Genomic DNA, 27,710 nt, shown 5'->3' on the forward strand with positions numbered 1-27,710 from the left:
TGTCGAACAACGTATTACCAGATCCACGACTAGACAAATGTTAGAATCTCACAAGCGCGTCGACCCTCAAACACAATGTGCTAAGAAAGAAGCTAAGAAGCAAACCGGAGCCATGGGAGGAGCAGGGCCGAAGATTGGTCTTGTGGAGAGAGATCTTCAGCAAATGCTTTCAGCGCTCCAGACCAGATCTAAAGATGCTTAAGCTATTATCTTGGAACGTGAATGGAATGAACTCCCCACAAAAAAGGAAAAAAATATTTTATTATTTGAAGCAATTTAATAATGATGTTGTTTGCCTTCAAGAGACTCATATTAGGTTGCAAGACCAGAAGTACTTAGTGAATTCAAAACTGGGAACATTTTATGCTGCCTCTGATTTGGTAAAGAAAAATGGTGTGGTGATATATATAAATAAAAGATTTTCAACTAAAGTTATAGAGGCAGATGACGCTGGTAGATATATAGCAATTCAATTTGATACAGACTTCGGTTCCATTTTGGTGCTAGGAATATATGCTCCTAACCAATGCCAAGAAAGTTTTTATAAGATGCTCCATTTAAAAATTTTAGACTGGAACTTTAAAAGTATTCTAATAATGGGAGATTGGAATGGAGTGATTTCTCCAAAGATAGACAAGAGTACAAAGACGAAATTCACTACCAAATTACCAAAGGCTTTTTTTGATTTACAAGACGATTTGAAATTAAAAGATGTTTGGAGGACGCAACATCTAAATGAGATGGATTTTTCTTTCTATTCAGATAGACATAAATCCTTTTCAAGGATTGATTTCTTTTTGTTAACACCGGATCTACTTCCTAAAGCCAAGAAATCCAAGATTTTCGCCAGGACACTTAGCGATCATAGTCCGGTGTGGTTACAAATTGAATTAGGGATGAGGCCAAGAAGGTCTTGGAGAGTAAATGAAAATTTATTTAGATATGAAAAAAATGTTGATGAACTTAAAAAACACATGAAGGAATTTTTCAGTTTTAATATGAATAAGGGCACTCCCATTGAAATAGTTTGGGATGCAAGTAAAGCTTATATGCGTGGGGTCCTGATACATATGAACTTTAAACACAAACAAATTAGACAGAAAAGGAGAATGGAATTGGAAGATGAAATAAAACGCAAAGAACAGCTGCTTATAATAAACCCGAATGACCAGGCGCTCCAGATGGCGCTAAAGCTGTTGAAAGATCAATTTCAGATGCTTATAGCAGAACAAACAGCAACCAATTTGCAATTTGCTAAACATAACACCTTTGCCAACGCTAATAAACCTGGTAGATGGTTAGCATATACTTTGAGAAGGAATATGAATGACAGAATTATTGATAAAATTGAGTTTCGAGGGAAGATGGTATATCAACAAGAGTTGATTAAAAAAATCATTTGTGGACTATTATACTAAGCTATATGTACAGGATAATATACAGAACAAGTTAATAGATGATTTTTTGGAAGGAAAAAGGGTTGCCAAAATTTCTGTGCTTCAAAAGGCAAATTTGGAACGTCTTATAACCGCTGATGAGATCACTTTAGTTATAAATCAACTTAAATTAGCTAAGGCTCCAGGGACTGATGGTTTGACTGCAATGTATTATAAAACTTTACAACTGGAAATGATTGAATATCTTACACAACTATTTTGTAATATACAACAAGGAGGTAAAATACCTCCCTCATGGAAAGCGGCTTTTATCTCATTGATACCTAAAGATAAAGAGGGCCCTAAGAAACCAGAGGATTACAGGCCGATATCTCTTCTGAACACAGATTATAAAATATTTGCTAAGGTACTAGCCAACAGATTGATGCCGGTTATTCAAGAGATTATTCATCATGATCAAGCAGGATTTATTGAAGGCAGACATATGAAGGAGAATGTAAGGCAACTCATAGATTTAATTGACTATCTTGATAAGAATAAGCAGATCTCTGCAGTGCTGGTTTTCTTGGATGCAGAGAAGGCCTTCGATCGAGTGAATTGGAACTTTCTAACCAAGACTTTGGAAAAGATGGATATGGGACCACGATTGCGGCAGGCGATTGGAGCAATTTATCAGCAACAAAATGCACAACTTATTATTAATGGAAATTTGTCAACAACTTTCGAGATACAAAAAGGCACAAGACAAGGTTGCCCATTATCCCCATTGTTATTTATTTTAACTTTGGAAGTCTTGTTGAACGCAATTCGGGACTCAAAATCCTTAGATGGCATAGCTATCAGGCAAAAGGAATACAGAACTAGAGCATTCGCCGATGATCTGGTTGTTACCCTTTCACATCCTTTGAAATCAATAATCCAGATGAAAAATATCATAATAGAATTTGGCATGGTGTCTGGGTTTAGACTAAATCAAAACAAAACGAAAATGATGGTTAAAAACATGACAGAGATTCAAAGAAAGAGACTTGTAAGTTTAGCAGGTTTTGAAATAGTTTCTAAAGTTAAATATTTAGGAATACAAATTTCAGAATCAAACACAAAACTTTTCTCAAATAACTATGAAGTGTTGTGGCAAAAGATACAGAAAGATCTCGAAGCGTGGAAAAAGTTACAATTGTCTTTGCTTGGAAGTATCTCAGCAATTAAAATGAACATTCTACCTAGATTTATCTTTCTATTCCAGATGATTCCGGTGCTTAAGTCAGATAAAACCTTGTTAAATTGGCAAACAACATTAAATAAATTTGTTTGGAAGGAGAAAAAAACGAGAGTAAAGATGAAGATTATGCAAGATACACGTGAAAGAGGCGGCCTCAGACTCCCAAACCTTCGATTGTATTATGAAGCTGCGGTATTAACGCATGTAGCAGATTGGTTCGGGAAAACAAAAACGGAATTGGTCAATATAGAAGGCCATGATCTTGTTCTGGGATGGCATGCATATCTTTTTTATGAAGACAGGGTGGATAAAGTGTTCAACAACCATGTTCTCCGTAGTGCCTTGATGAGAATATGGAAGAAGCACCGGCCCAATTGGGATTATAAAATACCGCTTTGGTTGGATCTTGCAGACACCATGGGGATTATGAATATTAAGTCACTCGGGGGTTGTTTATATAAAGATGTGCTTATTGCTGATGGGGGCGAATGGAAGTTAAAAACTTTGGAACAGCTGTTGGAAGAAGGAATTACTTTAAATTGGTTACATTACATACAGCTTCAGAAGAGATGGGAAGAAGATCGCAGGGTCGGCTTTATGGATAAAGAAGTGGAACTGATTAAGCAGATAAAAGAGACTGGTCCAAAACAAGTTAAAAGAATATATAATGTACTGTTAGAAAGAGACTCAGAAAGTGAATTGGTTAAGGATTGTATGATTAAATGGGCTCAGAATTTTGGTGAAGTGGTTATGTTGGAAATGTGGGAAAAAATATGGGTTCAGAATGTTAAATTTACACAGTCACAGAATTTAAGGGAGAATTTCTATAAAATGTTTTACAGATGGTATTTAGATCCTAAAAAATTATCATGCATGTACCCAAATGTTCAACCAAAATGTTGGAGATGCGGGTGTCTAGATGCTACCTTTTTTCATGTATGGTGGACTTGTAACAAGGTGAAAGCTTTTTGGATAAAAATATGGTGGGTTATGCAGAATGTATTTAAGAAAAGAATACAATTCACTCCGCAAATGTTTTTATTGGGTATAGTTAAGGATTTTACCAAAGGGGAAACAAAATTGGCCTTGTATATGGTCACAGCAGCTAGGTTGTTGATTGCGCAACATTGGAAAAAAGATTTTTTGCCGACAATTGATCAATGGATTCAGAAGGTGGCGGGGTTCGCTGAAATGGCAAAAATTTCAGCTTTCTTAAAAGCTCAGAAACAGGAGGATTACACACAGGAATGGGCAAAATGGATTGATTATATACAGAATAAATACCAGACTAGGAGTTATTATGTAGCCTTTAGGTAAGAATGTTTAGACCGATAGATGATCAGAGTAAATAGTATATGGGATGTTTGGAATTGTTAGAGTGGTATACAGCGGAAGTCAGGGGGGTGGGTTTGTGTGGGAGGTGGGGGAGGGTTAGGGTGGAGGGTGGGGCAATATATATGTATGAATAAATTAGAAGATGGGACTAATGAAACAACATCCAGAAAATGATCAATGTGTTATTATTAATTTAAGAGAAATTTATATAGTGTTTGTTGGGAGGAGAGGGGTTATGAGTAATCTATTTTAAGATGGGGGGAGGGGAGGGGGTAAAGTGTTTGGTATAATATTTGAATGTGAATTTTTGCGGGGGGGGGTTGGGGGGGTATAGCATTTGTATGAGATTTATATTGTGTGGAGGGGGGGTGAAAAGGGGGAAAATTTGTTTGTACAAAACTCTTTTAATAAAAAAAAAAGAAAGCTATTGAGCAAACGATTGTGTGTAAATATGTTAGACAGCATCTCTTATAAATTGTAAATAGTCAACTATTCATGTAAACTATTATTTAAAGAGAGTTATATGGGAAGAAAACTTATAGTCGCATTTAGGGCAAGCCCACGTGCTCAGTAGCCTGATGAATACTATCAGGATTCATAGAATTATAGGGCTGGGAGGAACCTTGGAGGTCTTCTAGTCCAACCCCCTGACCAAGGCAGAAGGTTATTTATTGCATCTTCAACACATGGCTGTCCAATCTCATTTTGAAAACCTCCAGTGTTGGAGCTCCCACCATTTCTGTAGGCCACTGGTTCCACTGGTTGATTGTTCGCACTGTCAAGAAATATCTCCTTAATTCTAGGTTTCTTCTCTCTTTGTTCAGTTTAAGGCTGGTTTCTCACTCCAGTTTGAAAGGAGCAGAAGCATCTCCTCTCCCCCCACCCCCCATAAGGATCACGGCCAAGACTGGTCTCTGCCTCAGGGAGTCTCCGAGGTCTGTGAGGGGAGGTGCCACTCTTGCAGCCCCCAGAAGGAGACGTTGCAGGATTGGCTGGGGGCTTCTGTGTGGCTGGTCTTCTCGGGCAGAGACAACGGAAGCCGGGGGGGGGGGCGCAAAAAAAGAAGCCTCTGTCCAGGACCCTCCGGCCACTGGCCAGGGAGACTTTCCCCGCCAAGTTTCTTCTGGGATCTCGGGTAAGCTGGGGGGGGGGGGGAGCTGCTGGCTTCCCCCGGATCAGCCGGGCTTGGGACCACCGGTCCGGGGTCTTAGCGCGGCCGCGGGAAGCTGCAGAGTCGGGGCAGGAGGGGGACGTGGGTGGGAAAAGGCCACGGGGAAAAAGTGAGCCTCCCCTCCAAGAAAAGACCCAACTTGTGGATGGAGGGAAGACTCTGGGGCGTGAGGAGGGGGGCGGCTCGGAAGAGGGAGCCCCGGAAAAGGCTCTGCGGGGTCGCGGCAGGTGGGAGGGAGCTTCACCTTATGTAATTCCACATCAGGTGATTCTCCGCAGATGCCTCCGAAGGTGGCGAGGACCGGGCCGGGCAGCGGAGCCCACCCGCCCGACTTGATGGAAGGGACCGACCCACACAGCACTTACTGGTAGCCAGCAAGAAGGATCCGGCCAGGAGGCGGAGGGTCCCGCCGGCAGCCAAGCCAGCCACGCCGAACCCAGCCATTGGGGGTCCCGCCGTCCGGCGCTGAACTCAAAACCCGCGGAGACGCATCTCAAGGGAAGAGCGGCCGGGCTGGATTCCCACGCGAGGCGCTGCTCTGTCACTCCACCCGGGACCAGAGCCCCACCCCCACCCCCGTTCCAGACGCTGGGAAGGCCACGCGGGGAAAGCAGGGAGAGGTTTCTGCTGGCTCTTTCCAAAGCGGGGCTGGGAATCAGCAGCCTCCCCCTTCGACGGTTCGCCACGAGGGATTCCCACGCGTCCGGAGCAGATCCCGACCGTGTGTGTGTGTGTGTGTGTGTGTGGCATGCGGCGCTTCAGCCCCCCTCCCCCCCCAGCATTTCCTGCCCCCTTTCGCCTTCCCGCGATCCGTCTCGGCTAATACAGCTGCGGAGCATCTGATGGAAAGAAATTCTCTTTAATCAAGGTTTAATTCTAAATCCACTTCCAAATCCCCTAGTTGGATTAGGAGGGAGGAAGCTGTTTGTCTCATTAAGCTCCCCGCTCGCCTTTCACGCACGGGAGAAATTCCCCCGGCCGGAAGAAGGCGCGTTTTAAACCTGAAACGGTGACATTGAAAGAAGGGAGGGGAGGAAAGGGAGAGGCGACCAGGAGGTCGGATTCGTTTAAATAGGAGGCAGGGATGTTGTTGAAAAGCTCAGCAATCTTGGGAAATGATTTATTTACCGGAATGAAACAAGGGTTACAAGGCGGCTCCTTTTCTAAGCTGCCACTTTTTGAACTAAACCCAGATTAGGACCAAAATATTGCACCGTGAAGTAGGATATGTCTAAATCTATCCATCTACCATCAATCATCTATCCATCCATCTATCTATCTATCTATCTATCTATCTATCTATCTATCTATCTACCATCTATTTGTCAATCATCCATCCATCCGTCCATCCACCTGCCTGCCTGCCTACCTGGGTGGTTTAGAATGCCAGCAGTTCGATCCTAACCGGCTCAAGGTTGACTCAGCCTTCCCTCCTTCCGAGGTGGGTAAAATGAGGAGCCAGATTGCTGGCGGCCACTTGCTGACTCTGTAAACAGCTTGGAGGGGGCTGTAAAAAGCCCTGTGAAGCGGTATATAAGTCTAAGAGTGCTATTGCTAAACGTTCCTCAGCGGAGGGCATGGGAAGAGCCGCAGGGCCAACGGGGGCCCTTCAACGGAGGGGGCGCCAAGCAGCAGGACCGGAAGGGGGGCAGGAAAGCAGCCCCAGTCCAGCTACGGCCAGGAGGCCTCGGGTGGCCTTGGGCCCTCAGGACTGCCCTGGGGCTTAAACGAAACTGAAGGGTCCCACTGGGGAGGCAAGGCCGGCTCGCTTTCTTCTGGGTGGAAAACGGGCCCCGTCTTGATCTCTTCGGGGGGGGGGGCGTGGACGCTCCTGAGCATCCCGGGCGAGGGCTCCTCCGGAGGGGACGGGAGCAAGCCCCATCTCGGGGTGCATTTTCCGGAGTCCAGCCGACGGGAGGAATCCCTTGGCCGAGGTTGGCTTCCGGGCACCCGAAGGTCGGCTCGAAGAAAGGCCGAAGCTCTCCCTCACGCAGGCTGAACGAAGCCGCCCAGGCTCTGCCCCCACCCACGCCCTCCAGAGGGGCAGCCACGCGGGACGGGGAAGGGGGGAGAGGCTATGGGGAAGCTCCTGGGACAGAGCGGGGAAGAGCGCGGTCCCAGGCAGGCGGGGGGAGGGTGGACTAGATGGACTCGGAAGGGCCCGTCTGGCTCTCGGATTCCGGCAGCGCAAGAGGGTCCCTGCCCTCCTGGGGACGCGGGCGGGGCGGGCACCCGGGCGAGGAAGCGGAGGGGGGCCTGGGCTGGGACGCAGCAGAGCAGGGGAGGAGGGGCCGCTTGGACCAAATTGGGGGGGGGTCGGTGGGGGGTTTCGGGGCTCTGCCCAGCCCCCTCCGGCACACAAAGGCCGAAACCAACCCGAAAGAGCTTGGGAGGTTGGGGGTCGGTAAGCAGGAACACACACACCCGCCCTTTGGCGAGGTGCAGTCGGGCCCCTCCAGTGGGGCGGTGCCGTTCCGAGAGCTGCCGCCCCAGCCCGGTAGACCCCGGGGGTCGCTTCGTCCTCGCCCCCCTGGCATCCTCCCCGAAGCAATCAGCGACCCCAGACCCTCTTCAGGGGCCACGTCGGACTGGATGTAGGCCCATCTTCCCCCCTTGCCTGGACACCCCCCCCCCACGCAGGCCCCCCGACCCTTTTCGGAGAAGCCCCCCGGGGTCGAAGCAACCGAGGGCGCGGGGGTCGGAGAAAGGAAGGAGCGCGACGGGGATTCGAACTGGGACTTCCTGGCGCCCTAGAGTCTCCTCGGCCGCCATCTTGGAGGAGGGCAAGAGAAGCCGACGCCCCGGGCTCGAGGACTCTTCTCAAGTCTTCCCTCGGTGGTGATTTCTCTTATCGCGAGGCTTCGTCCCTGAGTCAATAAACATCTTGCTCGTTATGCAATGAGGCAAAGCGGAGACGCGCTTTGCATCCCGATTGGATAGACTCATGCATATATTATCGCTGGCTGCATGGGAAATTGGCCACTGACGGGAAAAGAATCCAATTGCCTTAGAATTATTAGCCATATTACACAGAAGATATGCTCTAGACTAACCACATAGTATTAGGAAATGTCTGAATCTCCTTGCTTACGTCCCATTTTTCTACCCATAACCTTGAGGCTTATCTATCTCGGAGCTTTAAATAGCCATAGCTTGCCCTTCCTGTTCGTGTTGTATGAAAGGAGAGAAGGTTAGCACTCCCCTTGATAAGGATGGAAGAGGCCCTTGTGGTCTTTGCAACACGCATATGGTTAAGGCGCTGCCACTTACGTCGTGGCATCTAACCAGTTTTGGGGCGGAGGCCCGCACAGTCTTCCTGGCGGCTCCCCCAACGCGCCCTCGCTCCCTTTTGCCACATCCGCACCGGCGGCCCTGCGGCTCTTTCTAAGCGGCGCCCGCAACAGGCTCCCTCCTGCTCCCGTGCAGCGAAGCCATACCGGCCGCCTGGGTTTGCATTTCAGGTCACCGCTTGATTGCCTTCGCCAAAGCAGCCAGAGGGCCGCCCACAGCTGCCCTCTGGAAAACTGAGCAGGGTCGGGCCATGCCAGGTGCTGGATGGAGGCCTCCCAAAGGAAAGCAGGGGCACCTGGGAATCCTCTTCACTCCTCCTCTCCATCCCCATTTCCTTAATCAGAAGCAGCTCTGGAGTCGGCTTGGTTAGAGAGGGGCAGGGAGCAGGTGGGGGGTTTGCATCACCTTCCTTTTCTCCCCCAGGCCCAGCCTGGCCGAAGCCCACCCCCTTTCTTGGTCCCCCTTCTGCCACCTGCCTTCCCCAAATGCAGGGAAGGGGCAGCTCACCTCCTCTTGTGGTGTTAAAAAGCCCCCCATGCTCTTCCCACAGGAGGGAACAAAGCCCCTGCCTCAGCACCAGGATCGCCCCTCTCCCCCTGGGCCCAAGGAGGGGGGCTGAAATTGGGGGTGGGGGCAGGCCAGGCCACTGGTGCTCCAAGCAGGGCAGCTGCTTTGAGTTGTCACCCACTTCACAGCCTTCTTGGCCAACATTCCCAGGGTGAGGGGCTTTCTGTAGGGGGAGAGCAGAGACTAATTCCCTGGGTGCCCCCACTGGGCCCTGAGCCCTCCTTGGGCAGGCTCCATGGGTGCCTTAGAATAGAATGCAGCTGGAAGGGACCTTGGAGGTCTTCTAGTCCAGCCACCTGATAGAAAGGCTGTAAAACTCTGGGCCACAAGCCGGGTGGATCCTGTGCCAGCCATGCCCACGTCCGATTTAGCGAAGGGTGGGCGGGTGGGGGACTCCTGAAGCATCACGTGATGCCACTGTGATGAACTTTGACACCCAAGTGACTGTCCTGTCCCTTCTTAAAATCTTCCAGCGATGGAGCACCCCTGATTTCTGGAGGCAACTTCTGTTCCAGGGGTTAATTGTCTCCACTCTTAAGCCAGGTTGCGTCTCTCTTTGGCTGGTTTCCATCCATGGCTTCTCCTCCTGCCTTCTGCTGCTTTGGAGAACGCCTTCTCCCCTCCACTTCTTCGTGGCAGCCCCTCAAACACTGGGTGGCGGCTGCTGTCATGTCCCCCCCTAGTCCTTCTTTTCCCTACGGCAGCCAGGCCCAAGACCTGCAGCCGTTCTTCATATGGTTTAGCCTCCAGCCTTGTTCACCCGAGCGTCTTGGATGCCCCCCTGAAAGCATTCACGCCAGGCAGCCGATCCTGCCGTCAACCACTTGAAATCCCACTTTTTATTCTGCTGAACGTGCGACCAGCGTCCGGGACGCGCAGGGCGCCAAGAGCAGCACCGAGAGAGAGGAAGAGGAGGAAGAAGAAGAAGGGTCGACGCCAGGAAAGGTACAGTCATACTATTAAGCAATACAAGTCCATACAGAGAAATTTTTCCAGATAAAAAAATTCTTTACACTTAGGTAACTGTACACATATTGTGAAATTTGCCAGAATGGTTTTAAAAAGTAAAAACAAAACAAAAAAAGGGGTCACAAGAGCTGGTTCTTTTTCCTTTTGGGGGGGGGGGGGGAGGGAGCCTTGGAAGATTTCCACCGCAATAGCATCCACCAGAGCAGGCGGCAGGAGGGGAGGGGAGGCTCTGGGAAAGCGGGCAGGGAAAGGGAAACATCGATTTGGTCGCACTGAGACAATTCTTCCGTCTTCACTGGGGAGGCCTCTTGGGAGCCCCCGAGCTCCTCCGCTGAAGGGGCCCTGAGGTGGTCTTAAATCACAACTGTAAAAAGATTCTTTCTGGGGGGGAGACAGGACTGAACAGCCCCCACTCCAAGAAGGGACGACTGCCTGAGTCTGAGAAAGCTCCCCACACGAGGGTCAGGCCAAGGGAAAGGGCGCTTCCGTTCTCCGTCGGCCAAGGCCGCCCCTCTTAACGTCGCTCCCGATTTCCTGCTAATGCGGCTGAAATGTGGGTTGGTTTTTTTTTCCCCTTTCTTTTTTAAAAAACACAAACACGAAATACCCTCCGATTTTATCGACACCACCCCAACAGTCTCCGCGTGATGCCGGTGCCCAGGGCACTTAACAGTCACTCTTCCAAAGTTTAATCGTTTTGTCGTTCTCTAGGGCTGCGGAGGCAATGATGTTCTCGGTCGGATGGCAAGCCGTGGAGATCACAACGTCTGTTGGGAAAGAGGGACACCAAGATGCCCGTCGTTACCAGCCAGCACCCGCCTGCCTCCTCGTGGGAAGCCAGGGGCCCCGGCTGGGGGGGGGGAGAACCACGTGGCAGCTTTGCCAGTGGGGGAACCTTTCCCTGCATCCTGCAGGCACTTCTCCCCAGTCTCCCCCAGGCCAGGGAAGGGGAGGGGGGCTGGACAGCCACCAAGGAGCAAGTCTGGCAAAGACCAGCAGTTGCAACCGGAGAGTCGCAAGTGGGTTATTTTGTGGCCAGAGGGCTTGTATTCCTATGTTCCTATGTCAAGAAACCCCGATGGCACCATCTCATTCTTTAGTAGCAGTGACTCTAAACGCCACCACGTGCCAAGAGTCCTGGGTCCGGGGGCGGGAGGAGGCACAAGTACTTCAAGCAGAAGCCCCCAACGTTCCCACCCAGCGCCAGGATCAATACCCCCCCCCCTTGGTTGTTTGCAGCTTTATGTCAGGGAGAAGCCAAGCCCATTGAGGCCCTGCATCCTCTCCCTCCAGGGTGGAAGGCGGATCCCTGCTGGTGGGAGGGAATCCGGGGGCAAATAGTGGCCGGATTGCAGGGTTGGGCCCCCAAAGTTCCAGGTCCAAAGGGAAGGAAGTTTGTGCTTGACCCAAAGCCAACCCCCCCCTTCCGAAAGCCGCAGCTGTTTCAGGCCAGGTGCTGACAGCCGGGGGTGGGTGCCTTGGGCAGCCCCATCGCATCAGGAGGAAGCCGACTCCCCAGCCGCTTTGCAGGCAGCCCGAGCGTTCCTACCTGTGTGCCCTTGGAGCTTCTGTACAATCTCCTTCGTTTGGAGGTTCCAAATGTACACCAGGTTGTCCTCCGAGCCGGACACGATCCACTGAAGGGAGGGAAGGCGCTCAGAAGGACTGAGCCCGGCTGGGCCCAGGGGAAGGTCTCGACAGGTGGGCCGCTTCTCCCTCTCCTCCCCCCGACACAAGGGACGGGCTGGCCACACACCCCACCCGGCCCTCTGAGGTCAAACCCAATGAAGTCGAGTTTGGATCCTGCTCCCAGGACAGACCTCGTCCCCTCATCCAGGCCCTGGCCCTGAATTTGAATGCTGCCGGTTCACTTTCAATTCAGATGGCATTTGCACCCAGCTGGCAGTCATGGGTTCCCCCTCCCCCCCCCCGCTGTAACTCAGAAAAGAGATGCTCACCTTTCCGCCAGTAACTGAAAAGTTGGCAAAGATGCAATACTTCTCATTCTTGTGACCCGTGTAGGTCTTGAGGCACTGGAAAACAGGAAGGCCACAGAGCCACCTATCACACCTCAGCAGGAGAGTCCAGGCAGGGGAAGACCATGTGTGGGTCCTCCCTCTTACTTGCAAAGCCAGACTTTCCCTCTGGACAAAGAGGAAACCTCTCCCCAGATATCACGCCTGCACCCTCCTCAACTCTGCACCCTCCTGAATTTTAGTGGCCTGGGAATATTCAGAGACTGGAGGCTATTTGCCAAGCTGCATCCATTTCAAATTACTGTTTGAATTAAGCTTCTGCTGCGGGAGGACAGCAAGGAACGAAGCCAGCAGCCGGTGTGGTTAATGGATCCCTCAGGCTGAAGGGAGAGCCGCTCGAGGGCCTGAGGCTAACTAAGCCTCCCAGGGGTTTATGGGAGTATCTTTGGGGTTAAACACAGCCACTCACCTTCCCTTTGCTGTAGTCCCAAAGTTTGAGAGTGCTGGAGGGAAGGAAACACTCTGGTTAGAAAGACCCACAGAATGACACCCCCAACCGCCCCCCCCGACCTCCAGCTCTCTTGGGGCCCATCTTCCTTTGCTCCCCACCAGCCCGGAAGGGAATATTCCTCTCGCTTTCTTCCCTGTTTGTTCACATCATCTGTTTTTCCCCTTCTTGAAAGACTTTTAAAACCACACCCAAATATTTAATTTTGGGGGGAGTTTATTCTTTCCCAACCCCTTTCACACTTTGGAGGCTCCTAGGCTGCTACTCCTGAATGGAAGTGGAAGCTAAATAAAGAGCCCTTGTAAAAATAAAAGGGGAAATGAAGCCGGGAGTTCTCACCAAATTGCATCTTTGTGGCCCGTGGGGCGGTTTGGGCCAGGGGCTGCTCCTCAAGGAGGACCAGGGGGAAAAGTTGAAGCCATTTTAGAAAAGATTATTCTCCAGCCATGCATTTAAAATGGTTTCCTTTCTGACACCTTTGTAATTACAGTTTGGCAAAAGATTTTGGAGGTTTCGGGGGCAACTGGGCTTCCCTCTTTTCCACGCCTAGCGGAGGAAATCGAAGAGCCCGGCTGGTCCAGACCTCTCCAGGGCTAGTAGCCCAGTGGGACCTTCCTCCCATCGCCTCGGTCAGCCTCTCCCTCCTCCCTCCAGCCATTTTCTTTGGAAAACCAGAATTCTTTGGCTCTTACTTATCCAGAGTGGCTGCTAGAATATATTTGCCGTTGGGAGAGAATTTCACAAATGACACGGGGGGATTGTCGTCATCTGAAAGAGAGAATGAAAGAAAGGCCTGTGTCTCAGCCCCACGTGAGGATTTGCTTCAGCCAATTCCTCTTGGAGGGGAGCCAACTCACCAATCAACGTTTTCAAGCACTGGCCAGAAGCCGTGTCCCAGATCCGGCTGCAATGCCAAGGGAGTCATGTTAGTCAGGCAGAGAGTTTGGGGTGGGGGGGGGGGAGAGAGGGAGATGCATGGACCACACACACAAACACACACACAGCACAGCCAGGGCAGCCTGAACAGAAATGGAATAGACTCTGGTAGCATCATTTCATTTGGCTCAGCAGGAAACGCAGGCGTCTCCTGCAAGCAACATCTGGGCCAGGGGCTGCTCCACAAACTGCTCCTCAGGACGGGCACGTTTTAGAGCAAAGGGCTCGGGAATATCTTTTGTCTTTTTTTTAAGAGTAAGCTTTCAGAATTTCCCTCCATAAACACTTTTATTCTGAAATGGGAACCAGGAGCCATGCAGGCCAGAAGGTAGCTAAGCCGAGGGGGGGAAGGGGGGGGCTGGGGCGATTAGGGGGGGGCTGAGCTCAAAAGGAGGCAGAGGGGCCAGGGGAGGGAGGGAGGGAGGGGCCCAGGCAGGCGGATGCTGAGGGAGGGGAGGAGGCCAGTAACAGGCGGTGCTCCCCTAAGACCCTCTGGGTTTTCCTCCGGCGAAACCAGGCTTCAGTGGGGCCTGACCGCCACTCATCCCACTAGGCATGGAGGAGGAGGAGGAGGAGGAAGAAGAGGCATGGAGTCCATCAGGAGGCTCAATGGCTACAATGATTTTTGGTGGTGCCGAGATTCTGATTTTTCAAGCTTCCAGCCCAGGATTGGGAATTGGGGTGGGGGACGACACAACGGACACATCATTTGCCATCCAACAATGGCAGCGTCCCCTCTTCCCTCCACAGCCCCCAGCCCCACGAGACAGGCCAGAGCAGGAAAGGCAGGCCACAGGAAGGCCAGGGCTGCTGGTGTGGGAGCTGAGGAGAGACCCCGGGGGGACTGTCCACTTCGCTCGCTGACTCAAGGGAGGCACCTGCCGGAGCCCCTCCTGGACGCTGCCTCGTTTCTCGGAACTTTGAAATGTTTCGGCCCCCTGCCCGCCTCCCCCAAGGTCTCCTCCTTCCTTCCACCACAGACCACTGGCCGTCCACGAGAAAACGGGTGGCCCACTGAACAAAGCATCCTCCAGGATGCTCTCCAGCCGCTCCTCTGCCCTGGCTCCCAGGATGCCCCGACTCACACCCCGGAAGCTGTGAGAAACCATCCCTCCTCCCACGTCTCTCTCTTCCCAGGGCAGGAGGCCCAGCTGCTGCCAGCTTCTCTGGCTTTGCAGGCTGCTCCAGGGAGCAGGACGGCTCCCCCAATCCATGGGCTTTCATGGCGCAAGGCTGGTCCTTCCATGCTCCTCTTAGTTCCCTGCAGGGCTTTTGGCTATCTCAACATATCCATCTCTGCACCACTCTCCTCTCCTCGGCCTCAGGTGAAGAGACCTCCTCAAATTAAAGTTTTCTCTACCATAATGGAGCCCTGGTGCTGTGCTTTCCTTTGAGGGTCCCCTCCCCACAGGATCTCAGAAACGAATGAGAAAAAGGGAGAGGGAAGGGAAGCCATGGTGTGCTGGGAGATGCTGGCAAGAGGGTCAGGGCAAGAATAGGATCCATCCTGGGGGGGCGGGGAGGAACCACCACTCTGCCCTAAACATCCTCTCTCCGGCCTGGCTAGCTGCTCTTCAGGGGCCGGGAGGACATGCAACCCCTCTCCCACACGGCCAAGGCTTTGTTTTCCACCAGGGTAGCAGCCCAGAGTGGGAGAGCCAAGTGGGAGGAGGAAGACAAACCAAAAGCCGGAAGGACTTCCCCTCCCAATAGACGCTCCCTCCCCAGGTCAGGTCCGTGTTGATTCAGGGGTCATGCGCCCTCCCTCCCTCCCTCCTCCAGGCCAGCTCCGCCGTGCCCCGTGTCCCAGGGGAAGAACAGCTTGCAGAGGCTGCTTTGCCCAGCCAGGCAGTCTTGGCTCAGTGCCCCAGGCCTTGCCCTCTACTCACCAGAGACCATCGTAGCTGCTGGACACGATCAGGGAGCCATCGCGGTTAAAATGCACCTGAAGGCGAGAAGAGTCCCTGCTATTTGGGGGCTCTGGGGCCCTCCCCCCTCTTCCGCCCCACGGAGGAAGGCCCTCCTGGGGAACCTTGGCCCCCTTCCCCCCAAGAGAACCTACGGCAGAAACGGGGTCCGAGTGGGCTGGCAGCGTTTTCAGGCACTTCCCCGTTTTGACATCCCAGATCCTGACGCTTTCGTCAAACTGGAAAGGAAGCAGAGGAGGGAGTCAGAAACACCCCAAGGGCTTCTGCTTCGGATGGGGAGCACTTCCTGCTCTGAGGGGAAGCCTGTCTCTCCCCCACCCCCACCCCCACCCCCAGAAAGAGGCTCCAAATCATCCCTCTTGAGCGGCTGCAGAAAAGAACCAGAAACTTTCTCCCCTGCGGTGGAGCTCAGCTTCCAGGGGGTCCTTTCCAGGGCCCTGCTGTCATCCTCATTTAACGACCCCATAATCCCTTGAGGACTGGAGTCTGGGCAACTGAATGGAGCTAGCAGAGTGTTTACTGGCCACATGCCCTTCCTGTCACCAATGTGGAGTTTTGATCAGCAAATATATTCTCATTGTTCCCGTGCCCATCTATGGAGCCCCTGAAAGCAACTGTTTGTGACTTGGGGCGCCCAGAGTGCCTCCATTTTCTACAGACTTTTCCCATGGCTCAAAGGACTGATGGGGCTTGTGAAGCCTTTCCTCTTGCCCCCAGGTCACCCTCTGGATCCCTTCCAGTAGCATTCATGGGGGGTGGGGGGAGAAACTAATTGAAAATGCCAAAAAAAAAACCAGCCCCTCTGTGGAGGAAGAGACTCGCATGGAAAGACTTAATTTCTCTGCATGAAATGGCTGCCGGCTAAATGGGAAAGGGGGGCTATAACTAGTGAATATTTGAGCTATAATTTTCAGGAAAATAAAAAAAGGGATAATCAAAATTCTAGCAGAATAAGGTAGAAAATAATGGGAGTATTTAGAAAAAGGTTATTTTGCTGTAAAAATAGCTCATCTGATATCTCCCACACTATTTGTCTATATATGATACATCTAATTATTAAGATTTTATCCCCTATAGAGAAAAAAAAGGAAGAGAGAGGATGCTAAAACTCCCAGGAGACCCTCATCCTGCAACAGAAGGCTGGAAACCAGGGGGTTCTCCTTGGCCCAGGGGGATCCAGGGGCATGGGGGGGGGGCGGGCAGGGCTACGCTTTGGGGGCTCCGAAGGCAGAGCTGCAGCTCTAGAAAGGCAAGGAAGCCCATCTGGCCACAGGTCCCGAGAGCCCCCGGGGCATTTCTGCCTAAAATGGGAGCAAGCCTTGCCCAGCCAGATGATGCTTACCGATCCTGAGACGATGAGGTTTGACTGAGGGTTGAAATTGCAGCAGAAGACGTAGTTGCTGTGCCCCTTCAGGGTCTTTAAGCATTTGCCCTACAATGAGAGAGAGAGAGAGAGAGAGAGAGAGAGAGAGAGAGAGAGAGAGAGAGAGAGAGAGAGAGAGAGAGAGAGAGATGCACTTTGCAGAAAGAACAAAAGGGACTCAGGTGATACCATGTGAGGCTGGAAGGAGGCTGGAGAAACACTTTTGTCAGAGCTCCGGGGGGGGGGGGGGGGGGAGGAAAGGCATCCAGTCCTGCCCAAATTTCACTCCTGATGCAGGGGAGAAGGGAAAGGCCTCCCTCCCTCCCTACTTTGCAACTGGCACATAAAACCTTGACCTGGGCTTTGGACAGGCATCTTTTCTTCACAGAAGTTGCCATTTCCTCTACCCTCAAAACCACCTTCTGCACACCAGAACAACCAGACACAAGGACAGTTTCCCCCCCACATGCCGTCACTCTGCTAAACAACTAATTCCCATAACACTGTCAAAACTATTTAGTAAGGCTGTATTAATATTCCTCTTCCCATCTTTCCTATCGCCTATCTCCTTTTTTACTTACGACTCTAACTTTGTTTCTTTACGATCTATATTGTTTTATTTAATTTCCTAGTATGATTTATGTTGATTGCTTATTTAGTATCCCATGACTGTCACTAAGTGCTATATCCTATGATTTATGATGGATGTATTTTATGACGACTATGGTCATGATTTATCACTTATAGCTTTTATGTACACTGAGAACTTATGCACCCAAGACGAATTCCTTGTGTGTCCAATCAGCCTTGGCCAATAAAGGATTCTCTTCTCTTCTCTTCCTGGAAGGAGGCTGCCCTTCCGGACAAGCCTGCTCAGAGCTAGGCAGACAGGCTGCTCTAACCAGGCAGCATCAGGACTACCGGCTGGCTGGGCAAGCAAGTAAGCAAGATGCCCGCCTCCTGAATACCACCCTGGCATCACCAGTCCTTCCTTTTCTCTCCCACTACCTCTGCCTTGTTCTTCTCTTCACGGGACAAGCATTAGTGCCACATTGTTGGAACCCTACCTGGTGTAAGGAACAGAATCACATTCAAAATTTTCAGACAGGGAAGTGGTCAAAGACCAGCCATGGCAATTAAATATCTGCACCCGCTCTGTCCTTTTCACCCAGGAAAAATAATTCCAAAGGCTCTGTACCTTTCATTTTTGCCAAAATACAGAAAAATAACCGAACAACAGGGTCTTCTAGTCCAAACCGCTGCCAGAGCAGGAGACCTGATCCCATGCCGGACAAATGGCTGCCCAGTCTCCTCTTAAAAGCTTCCAGTGATGAAGCACCCACAACCTCTGAGGATGAGCTGTTCCCCTGATTGTAACCATCACTCATTCTGCCTCTGCTCACCCAGAGTGATGTCAAAACAAAATACATTTTCTCCTTGCTGCATAACTCTGGTCAAGTGCTGAAAAACAATTCAAGAGTTGTGAACTGAGCCAGACTGCCCTGAGTTGATTGCACCGCTGGCAGCACCATCACATCCCACAAAAGCCCTTCAAAGGCTGCTTCTGGTGGGAGGAATGGGGCACGCTCAGGGGGGAGTGGGGAAGGGCAGGACGTCCCTCCAGGGCCTGCGTGTCCAACAGGCTTACCAATTCCTTCCACAAGAGTTCACCAAATATCCTTGGAGGGTAGCACTCTTCCAGAAGAACGGGACAAGCGGGAATAAGTGACAGAGACGTCCTACGTTTGGGTGGGAGAAATCAAAGGCCCAGAGACAGAGAACCATTCTGGGCCACTGTATGGGCAAAAAGGATCTGGGTTTCTCGGTGGGTGACAACCTGAGCCAAAAGCCAAGGCAATCAGAGGCCACATTGACAGAAGCCAAGCTAAGCCTCAAGATCAAGGGGAGTCACCAACAGACGCTACTTTAGAACTGCCAGAAGAACAGGATCCATTTGCATCTCTAAACTCTTCTGCCAGCACCCAAATCTTATCCAGCTGACATACAGTCTGAGCTGCCTTCCTCTTCCTCCATGGGAAAAAAAGCTGTCCTGGACAACATAGAATCATAAGCTCAATCATAAGACTCAAGCTCAACCCATCCAAGACGAGTGGCTGTGGCTACCGGCGCCCCAGTTCAACCAGCTGATTCCATCACTGGCCATTGGGGGTGAACATCTGGCCCCCGTGGATCGGGTACGCAATTTGGGCGTCCTTCTAGATGCCAGGCTGTCAATGGACGACCATGTGACAGCCGTGGCAAGGGGGGCGTTTCACCAGGTTCGCCTGGTGCACCAGTTGCGTCCCCTATTGGACCGGGACGCCCTTCGCACAGTCACTCATGCACTTGTGACGTCCCGGCTAGACTACTGCAACGCTCTCTACATGGGGCTCCCCTCGAGATGCGCCCGAAGGCTGCAGTTGGTTCAGAATGCGGCCGCGCGGGCGGTTCTGGGAGTCTCTAGATACTCCCACGTAACACCTCTCCTGCGCGGGCTGCACTGGCTGCCTGTGGCTTTTCGGGTGCGTTTCAAGGTGTTGATTATCATCTTCAAAGCACTCCATGGCACAGGACCTAGTTATTTGCGAGATCATAACCTGCCCCTCACATCCCTTCGGCCGACTCGCTCATACAGAGAGGGACTTCTCCGGGTGCCGTCCACTAGGCTGTGTCAGCGGGCGGTGCCCAGGGGAAGGGCCTTCTTTGTGGCGGGCCCGACCCTCTGGAATGACCTTCCCCGTGACATTAGAACGACCACGGACCTCCGCTCCTTCCGCCAGAAACTCAAAATCCACTTGTTTCATCTAGCCGGCCTGGCCTAATTCCAGCTTTCCCACCTCAGTTTGTATTTTTAAATTTTGTGATTTGGTTTTAAGGTTAAGTTTTTAATTTTTATAAATTTGTACAGGGGTGTATTCAATTCGATTTTAGTTATTTGTATTATTGACTGTATGGTTTTAATTTGTACCTGTACACCGCCCCGAGTCCCCTTGGGGAGAGGGGGCGGTCTAGAAGTCAAATAAATAAATAAATAAATAAATAAATAAATAAATAAATAAATAAATAAATAAACAAATAAACAAACAAACAAACAAATAAATAAATAAAAAGGCTGGAAGGGACCTCAACAGAATTCCCTGTCCAAGGCAAGACACTTTATATTTTTCTTTCTTTTCCTTCTTTCTTTCTCTCTTCCTTCTCTTTCCTTTCTTTCCCTTCTTCTTCTTTCTCTTCCTTCCTTCCTTCCGTCTTCTCCTTCTCCTTTTACAACTTCAGGTGTCAAGGGAGATACAAAGTTCTAGCTCTTGTTCTTCTGTGGGCCCAACCTTGGTTAACTGCTGCTGTGGTGCTGTGTCCTGGATGTTGCCTTTGACCTTCTCCCATCTTATATAGGCCTTGTATGGTGTGGAACCCCAAGACATCCTCTCCAGGTCAGCAAATCACTTTATTGGCTGTTTTTGTATATACCGTATTTTTCAGAGTATAAGACACACCTTTTTCCCTCAAAAGAGGCTGAAAATCTGGGTGCGTCTTATACACTGAATATAGCATTTTTTTTGTCTCCCAAAAGCCCCCCTTCACCAAAATGGCTGTGCAGAGCCTGTAGAAGGCTTTCAGAAAGCCCCCGAGGGCTGGGGAGGGCAGAAATGAGTGAAAAATGGGCTGTTTTTTGCTCAATTTTGCCCCCCCCCGGAGTATTCTATAAGCCTCCTAAAGGTTATGCATGCAAATCTTTTGACAAAAAACGGGGCCATTTTTGCTTGTTTTGGGGGGGGCACTCCCGGGAGCACTCTGCTAGCCCCCTAAAGGCTATTTGGAAAAAAAACGGGCTGTTTTTGGGAGGTTTGCAGAGTACAAAAACTTTTTTAAAAAATTTGCCTCTTCAAAACCTTGGTGCGTCTTATACTCTGAAAAATACGGTAATTTAAGCTTTGATCCTTTGCCAATTCTTATGGTCTCATTTCTGATCTTCTCTCTTCTGGTCACTCCAGCAGTTTCCCTCAAATATCTCAGACAAATGGTTCATAAAAGCCTCCAGCAATGGAGCATCTACAACTCCAGAAGTTGTCCCATGGATTAATTATTCTGTCAGGCCGTTTCTCCTTAGTTCCAGGTTGGTCTCTAGCTTCTTGTTTTGCCCTGAGGTGCTTTGCAGAATAAGTCAATCCCCCCTTCTCTGTAAAAGCCCTTCAAATAGTGGGAGGCATCTATCATGTCGCCCTAATCCTTCTCAACAGTCTAGACATTCATCGTGTGGTTTAGCCTCCAGACCCCTAATTCTCTTCGTTGCTCTTCTCTGCACTTTCTATTGTGGTGACCAGAATTGGATCAGTGCAGTATAAAGCGGTGCTGATTTCCCGTGATCTTGATGGTCTCCCTCCGTTGATTCAATCTAGGACTGCACTGGCTGTTTTGGCAGCTGCTGCCCACTGCTAATTCATACTTAACATTTACTAGATCCCTCTCACAGTTAATTGAGCCAGGTACCTCCTGTTGCGTACCTGTTCACCTGGTCGTTCCTAAGTGCAAGACCTTATTTTTCCTGCCAGTGAAGGATGGAATCTTTTGAATACGGCCCAACCCTTAATTCTGTCAAAATCATTCTGAATCTTGACTTCCAAAGTGTTAGCAAATCCCCTCAACTTGCTATCGCCTGCAAATCGGATGAGCCCCCCCGTCTACCCCTTCATCTAGAAGTTGAAGAGTACTGGGCACAGGACAGAACCTTGAGGTAACCCACTGCCTACTTCCCTCCATGTAGATGTAGTCTCATTAAGGACTCCACGCTGAGTGAATTTATCTCGTGGTCCTGTTTTCTATCTTGCCAAGAAACAGGTTGTGATCTCCTTTGTCAAAGGCTACAAATGCACTCTGTGTTCACAGCATTTCTTGGGTTCTTAGTCACTTTGTCAAAGAAGAATTTAAGGTTTGTTGAGCACGATCTGTTTTTAACAAATCCATGCTGGCTTCATTATTGATTTCTAGGTGCTCACAAATTGATGCTGATTGATTATCTTTTTTAGGATTTTCCCAGGTATTGATGTTACATCGTAACTCTCTTTCTCTTAGTAAAGGTTAACGGATCCTGGAACTGCCACAAGAAACTCCCTTCAGGTTATATATTAAGGCAAAGAGACAATTAGGGACTGCAATTAAGCCCGATTGGAAAAAAAGAGGGACTTTTTGGATCAGGGCGTATGTCAGACGTGGTATGAAGTGTCTCTCTAAAGTTTTTGGGCATTGAAATCACACAACCAGTAACTTCTTACCGAGCTGACGTCCCAAATTTTGAGAGTCTTGTCATCGGAGGCAGAGACAAGAAGATTAGAATCAGATGACCAAGCAACATCCGAGATCCCCTGCAAAACAGGAAAAAAAATGCCTCTGCAATGATTTCTTCTTCACCCAAAGTTTGGGAAACCTCGTCCCTCCCCAGCAGCTGGCACTACCAACTGCCCTGGTTGATCAGGAGACGCTCATGAGAAGTCAGACTGCTAGGAAGCCTCAGGGCTGCAAATGACATTTGGAAGCTTAAAACAAAATTGCAGAGAGAGCAATAATCATCTCTTTTATAACACCTACATGGACCTCACAAAGAATTGGCCTGGAAAAGCCCTCGTTCAGGATGCACAGGTGTATCTTTCCATACCCAGAAGGATGACAGCAGACTCCTCCAGCAAATGCTTCACTTGATACAACTCCTGATGTGTCCAACTACTCCTCAGTAGAGGTTTAGGAAGTGCTTTCAAAATCTGTCTCCCCGTTTATGGTCAAACATTGTTTAGTCTAGAAATCTCTCTTCCCTTTATGCTTTTTGTCCCCAAAGTATGACCCGTCAAACATTACGACTGAGAGGCCAAGTCAGTGATGCCAGGCCGTAACTTCCTTCTCATGGCTTATTACAATGCCTCCTTGGGAAGGAGTCTGCCAAGAAAGGGGATCCTGTATCTTGGGACCATCTCAGTTAAATTTACAAGGAGCATCGGACTCTCATTCCATGTATCATACTTACCAGTTTATGTCCAGACATTGTTTTTTCAAACTTGCCATCGTAAGCACCCCAAATTTTAATCAGCTTATCAGCCGCTGAAAAAAAAGGAAGGAAAAAAAGTGAAAATGATGATAAAAGTCAGTTTGCCACCCATAATTTTGTTTGCTGCAAAAGCAAGTAGATCTCATCTAATGTTGTTTAATCCTTTGAAGTTACGATGGTGCTGCAAAGGGGGTACTTCTGACAGGTAGTGGTCCTCAGAGTGTTACCTGCAGTCGCATGATTGACATGTGGGTTCTTGGCAACTGGCGGACAATTAACCCTGTGAGAGTTGGAGAAGGCCGGGCTTTCCCCCTGGGATGAGGAGAGAGGCTGAGCACTGCAAGGGAGTCCAGCCAGCAGGGCCAGCCATCAAATACTGTGAACAAAGACACTTTCATCTTCATTCACAAATCCATTCAGAATGAGCTGTGATAAAAAATTCCAAAGCTCCGGGGCTCCCGCTCGCCTCTGCCCAGTCCAGATGATGGAAAACCAGAGTACGTTGTGCAAAAACATAGCTTTCCCTGATGCAACCGTGAGCATATTAACAGCCTTAAGAAATCCCAATTCTGCCAGTTTTACAGATGTTCTGAAATGAAGCGATCGCCCGCTGTATCAAGAACAATTTTTCTTAAGTTAAAAAGGCATGTATAAGTCAAAAGAAAGCACAGGTGACGAATGATGCTACCAGCTGCTTCAACTGCAGTGAAAATCGCAAAAGGTCTGATGGGGACACAACAGGAACTGATAGTCTGTGGAGATTCTCAGTCCTCCCGGTCATGGTTGTCCCAGAGGTGCTTTTCTAGGCAACTGGACTTTGTTTTTGCTTTTTCTGTTGAAGACGTTTCGCTCCTCATCCAAGAAGCTTCTTCATCTCTGACAGGTGCTTCATTCCCCACTATCCTATCAGAGCTGAAGAAGCTTCTTGGGTGAGAAGCAAAACAAAAAAACCAGTTGCCTCCTGCAAAAGCACCTTTGGAACAACCAGGACCAAAGGCAAACTGCCTTCTCTGGAGCCCCCCCAGTCAAAAGCCCCGTCCTTCCATCTCCAAGGACACTGGGGGGCTTCTGAATAACAACCTCTCAGAAGGAAGCCTCCACTCTGTGACACAAATATCCATACATGTAAAAAAACCAAACCCCACCCACTTGGCTTCCACTTTAAAATAACCATTTTAATTTTAGTTCCTTTCACTGGGATTACAGGCTGTAGAAAGAAAAGAAGGGGACCGCAGGATACTTACAAGAGCTAGCCAGCCACTCCCCATTGGGACTGAATTTTACGGAGGAGACGGCTTTGGTGTGTCCTGCCAGTGTGAACTTCAGGGCATAGTTGGGTTTCACAGGTGCAGGCTGGCAAAATAAAGTCATGTTAGGTCAAGAAACAACTTGTCCTCTTTACACACGGCCAAGCAGGGGCTACGCAGTTCTTTGGCCACCACTTGCCAGGATTCTCCCAAGCCCTTTGTACCTCCCTCCAGGCAGCAGAGGAACTGGGGCCTTGGCAGAGAGCTCTGCAGGATGGCTGCCTTGGCTTCAGGGAGCCCAAACAATCCCAATAAAACAATAATTGGGAGATCTATTATTTCATGGCCCATCGCATCAGCCTTGTGACCACAAAGAAAAGTCCCTGAAGTTTTACTGCAATGCTTTCAAATGGCTTGCCAGTGCTTTTCCCCCCGAGGGTTGAAAGAAAACTACTGGCCTCAAGTCATCCAGGCAGGGCCCACACCCAAGGAGAGATTAGAACTCGGTCTCGGTCTGGCTTCTAATCCAGTCCCTTAACTGCTACGACAAACTGGTTTTCAGGATCCTTTTATTAGGATTGACCAAATTAACAGAGAAGCATGTGAAAACAAGAGGGTGCAAATGCAGGTACCGAGTCACTTTTGAAATCTGCTCCTTCACCAATTAGAAGACAGTTTTAATAAACGTCTAAAAATCCATTTTTAGAAGAGAGTTTCTCCATTTGGAGAACTAAATGAAGATTTTTGGGCAGAAGCCATGTATCTGCAAAGGCCAACATTGGCTGCCTAGCAGGGAGGCAGTGACATTGGTACCCTCCCAGCACAGCAGCTGGAAGGCAGAGCTGGACTGACCGGAACTAAGTCTGAGCCGAGACAGAAGTTCTTTTGCAACAGTATGTTCTGATCAACTGGCAAAGCTGTTGACTGTCACAAATCCAATACTGCGTGGTTTCCTCTTTTAACATCTTACCATCCTGATGAAGATGAATTTACTAGGCTATTCAGATATAGTTTGCATCTTTCCAAGAACTTTTTAAGAAAAATACTAGAGTCAGTCACACTTCAGAATGTTGGAGGTGGAGATGGAGGCTCAGTTCCGGAGCACAGACTTCATGCAGAGAATTGAAGAATTCCGAATAAAAGAATTGCAGGCAATAAAAGTATTGCTAGAAAACATCCATTTGTATCTGGCTCTATTCTCGGTTGTTGACATGCGTTGTTTTATTTAAGTTGTGCTTTGTTTTATTTAAGTTGTGCTTTGTTCTAATGATTGCAGATACAGATAGTCCTTGGCTTACAACAACAATTGGGACCAGGACGGCAGTTGTTAAGTGACACGGTCATAAAATGTGACATCATGAATAAATTAGAAGATGGGATTAACGAAACATTGTTATGCTAGGAGAAATTTATATTAAGAGTTATAGATGTTAAATTAGCTTAGAAAATGGGATCAATGTGTTATTATTAATCTAAGAGAAATTTATATTGTGTTTGTTGGGAGGAGAGGGGTTACGAGTAATCTATTTTAAGATGGGGGAGGGGAGGGGGCAAAGTATTTGGTATAATATTTGAAAGTGAATTTTTGTGGGGGGGTTGGGGGGGTATAGCATTTGTATGAGATTTACATTGTATGGCGGGGGGTGTGAAAAGGGGGAAAATTTGTTTGTACAAAACTCTTTTAATAAAAAAAAAATGTGACATCATGTGACCATATCACTTAGCACTGGCAATTCCAGACACCCCAGTTGCACTTGCTAAGGTGCGATTCTGACTTCCTGCCAGTTTCCCTATCGACTTTGCTTGTGGAAAACCACCAGGGACCCTATAGGAATTGGAACGACAAGGGCCCTTCATAGTTTAAGTACCATTTGCTAAGCAAATGATCATAATTTGAGAACTACTTGTATCTCAAAAGTTTGATCAGTAGTTAAGATAGAAATAAAGGTATATATATTTAAATATATGGCACATTTTCAGATGCTCAGCATCCATCTCTTTATTTACATTGTAGTAAAACATTTTTTGCATTCCCCATATTTTTATTTGTATCTTGGATTTATTTGTTAACATAAGTTATTTGATGTTGCTCAAATCAATACAGTTCTGGCAAAAAGTTACTAGGATATAAATATGCGAATTCAATGATTGCAAACCTATCCTGTGCTGGAACAGATGGCACAATAGCCTGCTTCTCCTGTCACAAATTTAGTTTATGCTTCGATGTGATGGTTCTGTGAGCAACTAAATCCTACAAGCAAGAAGAGAGGCAAGCTATTCTCTCAGCAAAATGCAGGTTTTGACGCTCCTTGGACTTCCAGCCAGAAAGATGGGCCAGAAGCTTTCCACTCACCTTGCTCTGATTGGTTGAGGAGGAAGGAGCCGACTGTGGTTTGGCTGACTCCGCATCAGGTTTCTTCTCTTCCGTAGCCATGACGGTGGGAAGCAGAAGCCAGGATTAGGGGGTCTCAAAGGAAGGTTCACCTCTTTCTGGGGTCAGAGAGAGAGAGAGAAAGAAAGAAAGAAAGAGCATTTTACTTACACGTTGCACCTGAGAGCAGCAACGTGTCCGTGGCTGGGAAGGCGCAGTGGGGCATTTCACCCACCTGTGAAATAAGGTGGGAGGGAGGACATTGTGAAGAAGCTGCCCAAGGCAGCTGAGCTTCTGCCAGCCAACCAGAGGCCTACAAAGCCCATCAGTGGCCCTGGAAGGCAAGCCCCGTCCGGACAAGGCAACCAAGTGCAGGGCCAGGCTTTTTCCCAGGTGGCCGGTGCGGCCATTGACTGCCCCCCCTCCGCCCTACTGCAACGATAGGAAGGGGAGGCGTGGCAGGAGGGACCCAAAGTGAAGCAGGAGGGAGGCAGAACAGCTCAGTGTAATCCCCCCCCCTCCCTCCAACACGGCGCTTGAAGAGGGTGGACTCCCAGTCCCACAATTCCCCAGCCAAAGAGTTGGGGGATTATGGGGGTTGAGGTCCACCCTCTTGGAGTGCCATGGGGGGGGAGGGAGCAGGAGGGTCCTGAGGACAGGGCCGGGGGGGAGGGGTCTCTCTTGGGGGGGGATTTCCCTCCACGGTCACCGGAGCAGGGAAGCCCCGCAGCGTCATCGGGGGTGGGGCGGGGGGGCAGAGAGGCCTCCTGGGGAGGAGCGGAGGCCGCAGCCGAGGCGCGAGGAGAGGCCTCCCCAGGCCCCAAACGGACCGCCCGCCCAGCGCCGCCGCGTGGGATTGAGAGCCTGGAGGCTGCGGCCGGCCCACTACACCCGTCCGCTCGCTTGCCAGCGCGGCTCACTCACCGCGCCGCCTTCTTCGCGGCGGGTCTCGCGGGCTCCTCGGGCTCCGCCGCCGCCGCCGCCTCCTCCCTGCGGGCCGCCCGGCGGGAGGGAGGGAGGAGGGAAGAGGGAGGGGAAGTCGCGCGAAGCCTCGCGCAGGCGCACTGCGGGCGGTCAGGCGAGGCAGGCGCGACGCCGCTGTTTGCGTTTGCCCTGTTCGCGCAAGCGCAGAGGCTCCCGGCAAAGCGTGCCGGGACACGCCGGGCGGAAGCGTCTCTCGGGGCTACGGCGGGCCCAGAGGGTCAAGAAGCGCAGGCGCGTAGCCAAAGGAGGGAGGGGTTCCTCCTGCTGCTCGGTTTCTTTCGCTGGCGGAGGGAGGGGCGGGGGGCGGCGGCTTCGGGCCTCCTTCGCTCCCGGAATCTTTACGGCCGGAGCTTGCAGGCCGGGCGGGGAGGGCAAAGGGGTTCTTGCTCCACGCACGGCAGGAGCAGTTCC

The 27,710-nt window shown here is 50.0% G+C and overlaps 2 protein-coding genes across 2 annotated transcripts in view; both read right to left on the minus strand.

Annotated features, from left to right (window-relative positions):
• LOC309399565 (uncharacterized protein) overlaps positions 1-5,837 on the minus strand; it is a 10,139-nt gene extending 4,302 nt beyond the window's left edge. The window contains exon 1 of the mRNA XM_081967509.1: positions 5,491-5,837. Within this exon, the coding sequence (XP_081823635.1) occupies positions 5,491-5,569 (79 nt within the window). The 5' untranslated portion in view covers positions 5,570-5,837. The remainder of the gene's footprint in view (positions 1-5,490) is intronic.
• A 4,266-nt stretch (positions 5,838-10,103) lies between these two features.
• On the minus strand, positions 10,104-27,394 carry WDR5 (WD repeat domain 5). Its single transcript, XM_081967500.1, has 14 exons — positions 27,240-27,394; positions 26,298-26,434; positions 23,942-24,050; positions 22,677-22,750; positions 21,934-22,023; positions 16,643-16,732; positions 15,435-15,518; positions 15,262-15,317; positions 13,294-13,340; positions 13,129-13,204; positions 12,398-12,431; positions 11,911-11,985; positions 11,502-11,589; positions 10,104-10,719 (listed from the first exon to the last, which is right to left on the minus strand). The coding sequence occupies exons 2-14, from the start codon at positions 26,376-26,378 to the stop codon at positions 10,619-10,621; spliced, it is 1,005 nt and encodes a 334-aa protein (XP_081823626.1). The 5' UTR covers positions 26,379-26,434; positions 27,240-27,394; the 3' UTR covers positions 10,104-10,618.
• Between the last annotated feature and the right edge of the window lie 316 nt (positions 27,395-27,710).

This window comes from Natrix helvetica (genome assembly GCF_964273705.1).
Source record: "Natrix helvetica genome assembly, chromosome: 15".
Classification (NCBI taxonomy): domain Eukaryota; kingdom Metazoa; phylum Chordata; class Lepidosauria; order Squamata; family Natricidae; genus Natrix; species Natrix helvetica.

Excerpts from the sequence above, each read along its gene's own strand:
- WDR5 (XM_081967500.1), bottom strand. The coding sequence starts at position 26,378 with ATGGCTACGGAAGAGAAGAAACCTGATGCGGAGTCAGCCAAACCACAG. Across the intron at positions 11,986-12,397 it reads GGGACTACAGCAAAGGGAAG|TGCCTCAAGACCTACACGGG; the intron begins GTGAGTGGCTGT and ends CCTGTTTTCCAG. Across the intron at positions 10,720-11,501 it reads GAAGCTCCAAGGGCACACAG|ACGTTGTGATCTCCACGGCT; the intron begins GTAGGAACGCTC and ends CTTTCCCAACAG.